Consider the following 14,004-nt stretch of genomic DNA (forward strand, 5'->3'; position numbering starts at 1 on the left):
TGGTGATATAATTTGGATGCTCAATATACAAATATTAACTGTAGCAGATGAAATAGAATCCAAACTCTAAGAAGTGTACGATGGATGCATGGACCTTTTTTTCTTTTCGGTAAACATTGGCTCATTACCCTATGAGTAATTTATCCAACTTACCCACCAACAGTTTTAGTTTACTATTTCCACTAAAATTTTATGCTGAGAACACCTGGAACTGCGAGTGCTCTGTCATTCTTATTACTTGGGGTCACAACCACAGAACTTCCCAGTTAGAAACACACACACACACCCCCTTATCATCCAGAGCAGAAGTAAAAGGTGAAAACAAAGATGAATTCACGCAGGTTATTGTCTAAAGGCAGTTTAATATTTATGAAATGTCTCACACACACACTCACACACACACACAAACGCACGCACACACACCACAAAGTCTTTAGGCTCCAGTTACAAGCGCTGCGTCATCTGCCAGATCACATGGTAATTGTTGCTATTTCAAGGATCAAGTGGCATAAAGCTCTCCCCTCCACCTCCACCCCACCCCTTTCCTTTGGTACCATACAGCGTGCAAGAGTGATTATTATGTGATGAGGTGAGACCAGGCTCACTGGTCTAACCCTCCCAGCTAGAAAGCAGGCTCTCGGTGGGGTGGCGCGCGCGCCGTGTTCTCACGAAGTGATTGGGAAAGGGGGACGGGGGAGGGGGTCTCAGGGGAGGAAGGGCAGCTCTAATTGGTTTCTCAATGAAAGATAATCACCTATTCCCCGGAGAGACTGGCGATTAGCACTCTGCCTCTCCTCTCCTTCGCTTTTAGACTTCTCATCCTGCCCTCGGTGCTTTTAGTCCCTTCAGCAGAGGCGGATCGAAGAAAGCGGCTCCTCGCGCCGCACTAGGAGCGGCACCGCTGCGCTCGAGTACTTAGCGCCCGTTCGCTCGCTCACTCCGCGCTCGCCTCGCCCGGCTGTCGTCCCAGCCGCCGCCGCCGCTGCCGCCGCCCGAGACAAAGTTTCGCGGAGGGGCTCAGGGAAAACATGAGCGAGCTAGAGGAAGACTTTGCCAAGATTCTCATGCTCAAGGAAGAGAGGATCAAAGAGCTGGAGAAGCGGCTGTCAGAGAAGGAGGAAGAAATCCAGGAGCTGAAGAGGAAGCTCCATAAGTGCCAGTCGGTGCTGCCCGTGCCCTCGACCCACATCGGCCCCCGGACCACCCGGGCACAGGGCATCTCGGCCGAGCCGCAGACGTACAGGTCCTTCCACGACCTCCGACAGGCATTCCGGAAGTTCACCAAATCCGAAAGGTAGGCGCCGGGGCTCGGCGCGGAGGGCCGGAGCGGGGCCACCCCTCGCGGCGGGCGGGCCGGGTAGCCGTCCTGGCGGCGGCTCGGGGGGGCCGGGGGGCTCCGGGCCGCGGCGGCTCGGGGGCTGCTCGACGCAGGGCGCCCCTATAGTTCTCCGCAGCGCGCCGAGTGGGGGCTGGCCCTCGCGGGCCGGGAATGGGAAGTGTTTATTTTTATTTCTGCCCATCACGTGCTGTGCTCGTCTCCGCCGGGCTGGGAAAGGCGAGCTCCTCGGGGAGACGCGCCCCTGCGGCGGGGTGAGGTGGGGTGGGAAGAAGGAGCGTGGAAAGTTTTGTCGCGCCCGCTAACTTGGCCGCTCCGCACGCGGCTGCAGTCGCGCGGTCTTTCCTTCGCGCACCCCTGGGGGGGGGGGGGCGCCCGCGGGGGACAGAACCCGGCCCATCCCGGGGCCCGGAAAGTTTCCCGGAGGTGACCCCCCAAACCCAGGCCACAGGGCATGCTCAGTGCGCCGCTGGAGCCTCTTGGGAGCGGCGACGGGAGGCTGGACAGGGTTGGGTTCAATTTAGGGACTGAATTTGCCCGGAGCCCAAGCCCCGCTGGGAAGGCGCGGGGGGGGGGGGGGGCGGGGGGAGGCGGGACTGGGGTGCGTCTCCGCGGCAGGAATCAGCCTCTGAGGGTCACTTTCCAGGCAGCAAGCGATGTCAGCAGGAGACTGTAAAGAAACCCCACTTTCTGGATGTTCTTTTGCTCAGTTTGTGTCCCTTCCAGAAGCGCCACATCTTGGGCTGCCCAGGGCTTGGAGGCGGTTCGGTGACCTTGCACCTGAAGCAGGTTTGGGGCTACTGGTCAGCCCTGTCCCAGGGTGGATAATGCCCCCTCCTTGTTTGTCTTCCTTCTGAGTCTCTCCCTGGAAAAGCTGGGATGAAGAGGGAGGGGAGCTATTTCTCTGGACGCCTCCAGGCTCCTTCCTTTCCTTCTCCCGGCACGTTGAGAGCCAAGTCCTGACAGTTCAAAGTTGTGTCGCTCTTTCGTGGTGTGCAGAGGAGGCCGGGCGATTTTGGCCACAAGTAGGAAGCTTTTGCTCTCCACTGGCCGCCTTCACCGGAGAAGGCTGATCGATTGGCTGCAGCATTAAAGCGCCTCTGGACATTAGGGAGAGGAAGTGCAGACTCCAAAGCCCATTACTGGCTTTTAGTCTCTGGAAGTGCACGGCCGAAAGTGCATTTCTCAGGATACTGAATATTCCATTAGGCGTGCCTTCATGCCCACCTACCTCTTACCCCTTCCCTGTTGTTAGATCACTTGGCGTCTGAGTTTGGGGCCCTCAGGGGACCCGTACATTAGTCCTTCCCCCTAAGCTCTCTGACTTTGAGGCCAGTACTTCTAAAGAGCATGTCCTCTTGTATGTCTCCATCCAGGCCAGTTGCAGGGCTCTGGATGTCCCCCACTCCTCCGCTGCACCCCTTCCTTGTCTGTTTCAGTTGTGTACTGATTACAGTGTTTGTGTGTGGGAGTCGGGGAGAGGGGAGCAAAGGAGTCTGGGTAGGGGTTGAGAGCTGTTAGAAAAGGGCCAGGAGCTGGGAGTGGGTTGGGGGAGAAAAACAGGAATCAGGCAGAAAGGATTCACCTTGGGAACTGCAGGTCCACTCTGAACCAACGTCTCGAGGGACAGCTTTCAGATTTCCTGAGCGACGCTCCACTTATAAAATGACACCGTGCACATAGCACCTTTTGGCCCAGGCTGCCTTGGAAGTCCCTATCAAATGGAACAATGGCATTCTTACTTCTCTCAGGCCAAGACTGCAATCAGAGCTAACATTTGGCCTTGCCCTTGGTTGGGAAGCTGCTGTGTCTTGCCTCAGCTGAGCTGCGCATTCCTCGCCGCTGCCCTGCCCCGCTCTCAGCAGCTGGAATCAATCTGCCCACCTCCTGAAGAAGCCACTTCATCAGCGGTCACCCGGCAGCTGTTCGCCTCCTAGGGCTGACCGGCTGGGGCTTTATCGCATTTTTGAAATTTCAGATCTCTGTGTCTGGACTGTTCCCCTCAAAGAGTAACCAGCACCACCTCGTAGCAAAGAGGAGATTTCACCGGGGTCTACAGAGGACAGGAGAGGAAACTGTCTCTCCCAGAGTCCACTCTCATTCAGGAGCTAGCTCTCAAAGAGGCACTTTTATTTTCCTTGATAAGAAATCTCTCTAGGAATGAGAGGCGTTTTTGTGTGTACTGAGAGGAAATGGCTGACCTTTCATACGTACACATCATCTTCCTTTTTTTAATTCCCCCCCCCCGCCCCCCCGCACACACACTCCCGACGTTTTCGGGTTAGGGGTAGGAACATTCATCAAAAGAGTAGATCATGCGCAGTAGAGGTCGGTCGGGCGCGTATTTGTGTCTGCAACAGCTAGCTGAAGTGCTTTTCTACTTCCTCCGTGCGCTGATTTACGCTGGGACTGAGTGTAAACTTTTTCCCACTCAGCACTTAGCTTTATGCTTTCAAATGGAAGCGTGGAGTGTATTTTCAGCAAGCTGACTCATTAGAGTTTAAAGAATTTTGACAGGTATAATATATGGGCATAGTAACCTCTGGAATTAGGTACTCATCCTAGCATTTAAAGAGACAGTACTAACTTAATTATCATTGGTGAGACACCTTATTTTGGCCAAGAAAAGAAATAATTTAAAAAGTATATCTGGGACACAACATTTAACAGCAAACAACATGCTTTCAAAATAAAAGTGTATTTGCTAATTTTCAGATATTTGGATTTGGGGAGTAGACATTCCATCAGCTTGTGCATTCTTTGTTAAAAGTCGTGCCATCCTGATGCCCTTACTGGGGCTGAAGGAGACTGCTTTATCACAAAGCTAATGTTCAATTGCAATTGCTGTAGGATTTAGTGATAGCTATTCATGCTATGGGTTTGTTTCAAACTTTACTAGGACACCCAGTTTTTATACTAACAAGAAAAGAAACATATTTTGAAAGTGTAGGAATTGTTTGGTGGGCAGAATGATAAAAGAACTTTTGCCTGTAACCACTGTTTTAGAAAATGATTGTAATCTGAAATATTTACATAATCGGTGGTAAAAATATCTTCAGCATTTATTGCAGTGGAAGGAAATGGGAGAATTCACCGACTGTTGTAATCAAGTCAGTCCAATTAGCCAGATTTCCATGCGTCCACAGAGGGTATAATGCACAATCTCCATTAAGAATGATCTAAGTATCTAAGGAATGCTTAGATGAAAATTATACTAGGGAAAGGGAAGATCTGAGCTCACAGCGTAAGTATCAAGTGTACAGTATGATGATCATGTTTAAAAAGAAAACATCCGACTTATTGCAGCCGTCATTTTCAGGCCCCTTAGAAATGCCCAGTAGAGATCAAGTGATAATCACTGAAAACTGTAGGCTGTTTTGGATGACGATGATGATACTTTACCGAATAACTGAGTATTTCACATGGTTTTCTGTGAACTTCTGATTCCCTGCATGCATATAGTCCGCATCAAGAATTACCTAATATCCTAATTCTCCCCCTTAACTTTTTATACACACCTAAATTCCTTATTTTGACCACCCAATTAGCTCAGAAGACTGCATACAGTTGTTGTTTTTTAAGTTAGCTTAAGCAAAGGCTGGAATCAATATTAATCTGTTACAGGAATAATATATTGTATTCCAAGCCACTTGAGCTATTCCTGTCACAAATCCCTTGATTCCTGATGATGTAAATTCTTCCTCAGGAACTTGTACCTTCTTCCACTGGGACATGGATGCTTTGGAATGGATGCCCCAGAAAACTCTTTGCCTTTTGCGTCTCTGATTCATTTCAGCTGGTTTAACCTTCAGACTAAATCAAGGAATTTGGCCTAATTTTGATATAAGCAACTTCAGTGAAATGAGCGGGTACCGGTGGAATTCTGGGCCCAGCTTATTAATTGTTCACATAGAAAATACACAATGCTTTAAAATAGCGATGCTAAGAATAATAAAGAGAGCTAATCTTAGTGATGTTAACACAGTGCTAAGCTGTTTACTTTCAGTAGCTCGTTGTTTTCTCCCAGTGGTCCTAGATCACATACGTACTTTTCATGTGAGGACTCTGAGGCTTGAAGAAGTTAATTCACTTACCTGAGATCTCACAGCTAGGAAATGCCAGACATGTTTGAAACCCCAATCTTGCAGTTTTTAGAGCCCCAGTTCTCAACAGTTATATTCTATAGCCTTGGAATCTGGCCAGTTCCATCTTACTAACTGGTGAATCCTTCCAAATAGGAAGAAAAGAACCTGCCCTAAATTAGAATAGGATTTTTTTTTTTTTTGAAAAGTCTTAGAGCCAGCACGAAACTGACCTTATGAAAAAGTGACCAATGAGCCCTTGTATCCAGCACGTACGCCTTGCGTGTGCTGTGCCAGGCCAGAATCTCCTCAGGCCGTCCCGCTCTGGGGATTGTCATTTCCTAATCATTCCCTCTTCTTCCTTCCTCACTCAACTTCTCTAGCTCAGTGTCATGTCATAGGTGGCGCCGATGAATAGTGCAGTTAGGAAGGATGTGAAAAGGATCTTGGGTGCTGCCTTTGGATATCATTCACTATACCCTTTGCCTTTTGCCTTACAGACCCCTCCTGCTGATTCCTTCATCCCTACCAACCCTTCCATCCAAAGGAATTTATTACTACCTGACAACATACCAATATGTTAACCACTTATCCTTTCTGGATTAACGCAGTAATGTTTTAACAGGAGCTTCTGGGAGAGGACATTCGTTTAGTTTACTCAGAGGAGTAATATTTATGATGAGAGTTGAAAGGGAGAAAAGCTGAGGAGGCGAGGGGAGGATTTTTAGGCAGGCTTGCTTGTCAAGATCCTTGTGTCTTGCCGCGTGTAATTTGAAGAGGACGGGTTCCAAGCATAAGCACCTCACACCTACATTCAGTCAAAGAGGTACAGGAGGTAGATACTACTCTGGTTTTAGTGATGCGAAAACTGAGCAAATCATTACTGAAGTGCCTTTTAAAAGATCTCGGAAATGGGACCAGAAAGACAATGTAGGTTTCTTAATTTTGCATCAGTACCGGAGTTAGTGAATTGATATCTTCAAGTTATTATCTATTTATACTTATTATTTAAGACATATCCACTTTGCTTTGGTGTTGGGTTGGGTTCTGGGATCAAGTACATTTTCCAGATATATTTGTAATACACCAGGAGTTCTTGTTCCATCTAAATCCTTGATACATGTATAGGTTGCAAGTTTTCATTTAATCATGCGTTCATTAGAGATTTGACTGACCCTCATGAAAATATTTCTAAAAGACCTGAAAAAACAAAAGATGTTCTATCTTTTTCCTCTCTCCTTACTGAGTGGCTGTTGCCCAGTGCCCTTTCCCCACACTGTGTAGGAGATGCTGAGGGTGCATTAAAACCCTTTCTTTTGATAAGATTTTCAGGTGATTTCATAGCTGCTCTGAGTAGGAATAATTATTTTCATTTGCCACTGAGAATTTGCTTATCAGAGTTCAGGACCCTCTGTTATCTCAGATTCTTGTAGCTCTTGGAAGTTACTGTGAGTTCTGAGATAAACCAGGGATAGCATATCCTGTTTCACAAAAGTGAAAGCTCAGAAGTTTGGAAATTGTCAAAAATGACTACTAGCTTTGTTAGTGTCCTGTGCTGTTGGATCCCTGAAGAGAAAAGGGGCTATATGTTTATGTTTATGTGTATGAGTAATGTATATGTATATGAGTATGTACATATATGTATACACACACACAAATTGCCGATTTATTCAGTCTATGATTTTATACTTCTTATGGTAGTTATTATTCTGAAACTCCTCTAGTTTGGCCCAATCAGTTTCTTGGGGAAAGGAGGATTTACTTCTTGGTCTATTATCATGAAATAGATGACAGCATCTTGCAGCTTGTCAAATGCTTGTGCTTGGTATTAGACACACAGTCCAATACTGTCTCCCAGAGCAGGGTACTAGAACCAATCTCTGTTGCTTCTTATCGAAGTACTTACTACCTCCTGCTTTTACCCAGTGATGATTTTTTTACCTTCTTTTTCTTTGTTCTTGGATCTGCCTGTGTTGTGCATCTCTCTTTTGGGTCCCTGGTTCCTCTCTTCTAGCTTGACATCTGGAACTCCTGCCAGATCTCTCATTTGCAAAACTCATACAACCGCAAACGTAGAACAGAGGTCTTGTTCAGAATAGTACTCTAACCTTTTAAAATCTTTCATGTCTTCAGATATTTCAGATTTTTTAGATATTGTACAATTTGAATTTCCTAAAGTTTTAAAAATAATTAATTGCTCATATCGAAAATATACAATGCTTTAAAATATTTCTCAATGAAAAATAGATATTTCCAGAAAATGTGTATCTTTGAAATAGATTTGTTTTATTATATAAAGGCCGATAGAACTAATCTCTTTACTGTTGTTCTGAACAACAGATTCCTTTTAAAAAACTCTTAACCTTACTCTGCACTACTCCCTAAACATTGTTGGTGGATCTCAGACTTCAGTGTACGTTATGCTGCTTTTATTTTAAACATTTTCATATTGGTTTTTTGTGTGGGCATATAATAGAAACCCATGCTACCTTAGAAAATAGTGGAGTTTTAAATTCAATCAATATAAAGTTTATATTAGCTAGAAAGTTGTAAAATACTTTCTGTAATTTGTCCTGTCCAGTGTGTTGGCTGTGGGGTTAACCTTTTTTTTAGTGCATGTTGATTTGACATATTCTTGGAAATTAGTCCTAAACAGTCAACATGTTGATACTAGGAGTCGATTTGGGTTGATTTTATTACGTGAATGAGCATGCTGATAACACTTTGGTGTGTAAGGGGGTAACATGCTGATTTCATCTGAGTGTTTATTTAATAAATGAATTTGCCTTAATAAGGCAAATCCAGTAAGACATCTGCTGTAATTACCTTGTTAGGACTTAATTTGAATTTTTTTTTCTTGTGATAAAGATTCTACAAGTACAGTTCTTTTTTTTTTTTTTAAATTATATATTTATTTATTTATTTATTTATGGCTGCATTGGGTCTTTGTTGCTGCACGTGGGCTTTCTCTAGTTGCGGCGAGTGGGGGCTACTCTTCATTGTGGTGCGCGGGCTTCTCATTGCGGTGGCTTCTCTTGTTGTGAAGCACGGGCTCTAGGTGCGCGGGCTTCAGTAGTTGTGACAGGTGGACTTCAGTAGTTGTGGCTCGCGGGCTCTACGTGCACGGGCTTCAGTAGTTGTGGCATATGGGCTTCAGTAGTTGTGGCTCGCGGGCTCTAGAGCACAGGCTCAGTAGTTGTGGCACACGGGCTTAGTTGCTCAGCGGCATGTGGGATCTTCCCAGACCAGGGCTCGAACCCGTGTCCCCTGCATTGGCAGGCGGATTCTTAACCACTGCACCACCAAGGAAGTCCCAAGTACAGTTCTTAAATTATGCTCTCTGACTTGTTGCTAATTCAAACTGCTCCTCCTTTCTAGGTCAATTTAGAGAGCGCTTCAAAATGTGTTTTAAATCCTCAGATGTGTCTTTATTTGAGCACTTTGACCTCAAATGCTGCAAAAAAATGCTACTGACAAACCTTATAGGGAATCGTAAAAGTACTTGTATATTTGCCTCTTACAAATAATTGTAGGTCTGTTTGTTCAACTGTATTGCCTGATGAGCAAATCCAAAGCCTTTGGGTAAATGTTAGTATTTTTCTTGATGACCTTCATTGCCCTCCTGGTGTGGGTAATGTTAATTTCATGTCTCACAGGACCACCAAGGAACTTCACTACATATGCTAAAAATTCTCAAAATAGAAAATTCTTTTATATGTTAGGCTGTAAACCCCTGGGTAGAAACCAGGTCTGTTTATAGTAAAAATTCCAACCCTATACAACCCTCAGCTTACCATACATTTCTCTTCCCACGTGCTAATTTTCAGAGGCAGGGTAAGAACAGCACATATCTAGAATGTATTAAAAACAAACAAATTAAAAAAAAAAACCTACCCTGAAACCTTCTAGAGGATAGAACCAATTCATATTCAATTCAGTCTCCTCTCAGAGAATAAGTTCACTCTAAAATATTCAGGACAAAATTTCATGTCTTACTTCAGCAGATTTCAGCTGTGGTGTCATGGCGCACAGTGGTGTGTGTTTGATTAGTTGTAAGCTTAAAATGAGTGAATAATAGGTTAAAAATCAAACTTCATGAATTATTTGCTTCTTAGGAAATAAGGTTGAGTGCATTCACAGGCACCTCCCTAGGGATGGTTTTTGACTTGCATCCGATTGGCTTCCCCGACTGGGAAGATGACAAATATATGGCAGGAAATTGCACAGAACCCACAGTCGGTCTTTTCACAAGAGTGTGTTGCACGTGAGAACTCATCCATCCCGTGAGTCACTGCAGAAAAAATGTTTGAGAACTTCTGATCTGAACTATGGCTCTAAAATATCAAAATCTTGATGCTGTGACACTTAAAGCTACTTATCTATAAATAATGGTTGTTAGATTTACTGTACTCTACTTAGCATGTAATACATCAGAGCCCCATTTCCCAAAGTGTAATGTTCACATATTGGTGGCGTCAGGGATGCTTCTGGGTGGCACACAAGTTAATTTATTTTATATTAACAGTAAGGAATTTTAATGTACTGAGGGAAAAGATGTAACAATCACATTAAATCTATGCCATGTGGCTACTGTTGCTTAGAATAATGCTTCATTTTAAGGGTTCATAGATTTTAAAGGAAAATAAAGAAAAATACAGATTGTGAATAACATAGATATAAATAACACAAAAGAGGGAAGGATGGTTTGTTTTTTTTTTTTAATTTATTTTTGGCTGTGTTGGGTCTTCATTTCTGTGTGAGGGCTTTCTCTAGTTGCGGCATGCGGGGGCCACTCTTCATCGCGGTGCGCAGTCTTCTCACTATCGCGGCCTCTCTTGTTGCGGAGCACAGGCTCCAGACGCGCAGGCTCAGTAGTTGTAGCTCACGGGCCCAGTTGCTCCGCAGCATGTGGGATCCTCCCAGAGCAGGGCTCGAACCCGTGTCCCCTGCATTGGCAGGCAGACTCTCAACCACTGCGCCACCAGGGAAGCCCGGAAAGATGGTATTAAAGTCATTTTCAACAAGGAATGAAACAGATTGTTTCCATCCTCATCTCCTCCATGTTGTGGAAGATTCTGGCTAATCGAGTTCTCACTATACCTGTCTTTGGGTGACTCCTTGGATAGCTGTCTCTAAGTTTCTTCACAGGAATTGGAGTGGGGACATAGAGTTAGATGGAAAAGGTGGTTTTTATAAAATATACTCTTGCTCTGATGGTAAATCAGTCTGGTTAAGAATTACTCACTTTAATATATCATCAGAGAAATGTGTGATTTACCCCCAGATGTATGAATTCCTTTGCCATGCCACAGCAGGGCCCATAGGTGAAGGGGACAGTTGGGAAGTAATAAAGGGATGCCAGGCCTCCGGTCTCCATACAGCTTGGGGTTGCTGGGAAGCTCTCTCTTTCCAGAGTGTGTCCCCAGGGCTCCTCCTTGGATCCTGAGAATCGGTATCTGTGGCTGTGTGGCATCTTGTAGCCAGAAATACAGGGTGCTTTTTTTCTTTCTTTCTCTGTAAAAGTACAATTTGGAAAAAGTTTTGAAGGCAAAGTCTTTCATAAAATACGCATATATTTTCCTATAATCTGTATTCCCTTTACTTGTAGGAAACTAGATTAATCTAAAAGATAAATATTTGTTTAAAAAGTATTATTGTTAAAAGAATGGTTTTGTGGAAAAATGAGAAAAATATAAGGAGAAAGGAGGGAATATATTACAGGCAGGAGGAGGAATTGGCAACAATCCGTTCTTCTTTCAGAATATAGTGCAGGTTGTCTCCCTACCTACTTAAGAAAGGGACTCATTAAGGTTTGGATATAGGTACCCTCCAAAGGGTAGGGGGAAAAGGAAGGTGGAGGGAGAGGAAGGGAGGGAGGGAGGAAAAGAGAGCAAGCAGGAAGATTCCAAAAATTACCACAAGATGGCAGCAGGAGTATAATATTTAGCAATTGTACAACTAGTAGTTTGGAACGTCCTTTAGTTGAATATTAAAATATATTCTCAAACATTTAACTTTCTTTTTTTATTGAAGTAAAATTGATTCACAATATTATATTAGTACAGCATGGTGATTCAATATTTTTAGAGACTGTGCTCTGTTTAAAGCGATTGTAAAATACTGGCTATATTCCCTGTGCTGTACAATATATCCTTGTAGCTTTTATACATAGTAGTTTGTGCCTCTTAATCCCCTACCCCTATCTTGCCCCCGCTTCCCTCTCCCCACTGGTAACCACTAATTTGATTTCTCTATCTGTGTGTCTGTTTCTGTTTTGTTATATTTGTTTGTTTGCTTTATTTTTTTTTAGCTTCCATATATAAATGAAAACATACTTTCTTAATATGAGGAGTCAAGTGTTTGGAAAGTGTATCATTGAATACATATAGTATTATAGTTTTCCAATTAGTAGTGATTTTGGGGAATGTGCTTAAAAAGCCATGGTGCAGTGTTCTTCTTTAGTGTTTAGTCTAAACCAAAAGAGAAACCAATAGTGCACTTTGCATAGAGAGCTCTTTTACATTGATATTGGCCTGAGGGAGATTCCTAAAACCCCCGTGAGGAAACCTCTGGACTCATATTTGGCGGGAGAAAAGAAAACTGAGAGAAAGAATGGAAAATTAATAGTAGTACAAAAATATATGTGTGAGGAGATAGAGTAAAGGGAATGGTTTCCTACTCACTGTCTCCCCCCATAACTATTATTAAAAGACAATTATAAGAAAAAATCAGCTATTAGATGAAACTTCTAATAGCTTCTAATAGGTCATTTGATCTCCTTGATAACTCTGAGATTCTAGAACATAATTAGGTAAATCTTAACATGGCCTGTTGCAGTCTGAGGTCCTTTTTAGAAAAAAATGTTAATACTCTCCAGTTAATATGATTATTTACATACATTAAATATTTTTTAAGAGAAAAGCCAAATGTTTTATGGGATGCCCTAAATATAAACTGCCTTTCAATTCTAGGGTAAAAAGAAATGAGTGTAGTCTGAACTACCACAAAGGAATAGATTGTGGATCGTACTTAACGAACTGTAAGTTTTTGAATCAATATTCCCTTGGAAAGTGCCATTCAGTCTTCCTGTAAAAGGCTATTTCATTCAGTCTGTGACCCCTCTCATGTGAAAGCCCCCAGGGGACTGGAAGTGAAGTAGTCTTGCTGATGACAGCATTTGTGATTTAACACTGAGGAGAGATGTACTTATTTTGGTCTGTCCCAGTAACCAAGGGTCAATGCCAAAATGAAGTTGTACTGTGCGTAAAAAAGAATTCACGTGTGATCACATGGCCTCTTTCATGGGTTTCTTTGCTCAGATATTACGTTATATTGTACTTAGATAAACAAGCAATAGGGGAAATAGAGAATATTTAACACTGCCCAATTTGATACCCTATTTGACAATAAGCTGCCTTTGTAAAAAGTGTTTCAAAACTCTGAAATACGATTATTTGAAACTGTCAGTATACAAAACTGCTCTTTGGGGCAGTCATTTATATTTTTCCTAGGATAGGAAAAAAAATGTTAAACAGTCTATGACTGCAAGAAAGGATCAAGGGTAGATCAAATGTAGGGTATGCTTTCTGTTGTCTGTAGGGCTAAGAAAAAGGAGGAAATCTAGTCACTGTTAGACACGGTAAAGCAAGAGATAAGTAGCAATACATTTTGTTTTTTTCTGGTTTGTTATCAAGGCAAGACAAATTTCTGAAGTGTGGAAGCAGGGTTGGAAACATACTGCCTTGAAATCCTCTGGTTATCTAGCCTCTCCAGGGCATTACCAGGGATGTCCACACAGGATGAGACAGGCCTTGGACTCACTGAGCTTCTTGATATTAGACCAATTTTTAAAAAAATATTCCTTTATTAATTTTATTATTTATTTTGGCTACGCTGCGTCTTCGTTGCAGCACGCGGGATCTTCACTGCAGCGTGCGGGCTTTTAGTTGTGGCATGCATGCGGGGTCTAGTTCCCCGACCAGGGATCGAACCCGGGCCCCCTGCATTGGGAGCGTGGAGTCTTACCCACTGGACCACCAGGGAAGTCCCTATAGCAGTTTTTTAAAAAGTTTCTTTTGTGTGGCTCTGCACCCATATTCACCATGTTAAAATCTGGACATGCTTCTTGATATTTCAGATTTGCTGATTTTAAGCTTTCCTCGGACTATGACTACTCCCTTGGTTGTTTTAATTGGCAAAGCAATGCATGCTGGTTGTCAGACAAGAAAAAGATGTACAAAATTTGATCTTCTCCTCTCAGTTTTTCCCACCTATCCTTCAGCAGGCAGCCAATGTTAAGTTTTCTGTATGTTTATGCAAACTTTTTTATATAGAGAACTTCTCTGCTCATTTGGAGTTTCTGGTTTGTTGTTTGTTTTTCTACCTGAAGTAGAATCATCCCGTAACAGTCCTCAACAACCTGCTTTTTTTTTTTTTTTTTTTCCTTAACTATAGCTCCTTTCTTTCCAGATCAGTCCGTATTGGTCTAATAACCATGTACTGTGCTATTGTTTCCATGTACTTCAGCTTATTAATAGTGATAGTTGTTTGTTTTGTTTGTTTTTTGTAAGCATAAACCACACTGCA

General features: G+C 43.2%; 1 protein-coding gene across 1 annotated transcript in view; it reads left to right on the forward strand.

The window, feature by feature from the left end:
* The first annotated feature begins 358 nt into the window (after nt 1-358).
* The window catches only part of PRKG1 (protein kinase cGMP-dependent 1), a 1,248,399-nt gene continuing 1,234,753 nt past the window's right edge, over nt 359-14,004 (forward strand). Inside the window, exon 1 of the mRNA XM_036828090.1 lies at nt 359-1,294. Within this exon, the coding sequence (XP_036683985.1) occupies nt 1,029-1,294 (266 nt within the window). The 5' untranslated portion in view covers nt 359-1,028. The remainder of the gene's footprint in view (nt 1,295-14,004) is intronic.

The sequence above is a fragment of the Balaenoptera musculus genome, chromosome 16 (genome assembly GCF_009873245.2).
Source record: "Balaenoptera musculus isolate JJ_BM4_2016_0621 chromosome 16, mBalMus1.pri.v3, whole genome shotgun sequence".
Lineage (NCBI taxonomy): Eukaryota > Metazoa > Chordata > Mammalia > Artiodactyla > Balaenopteridae > Balaenoptera > Balaenoptera musculus.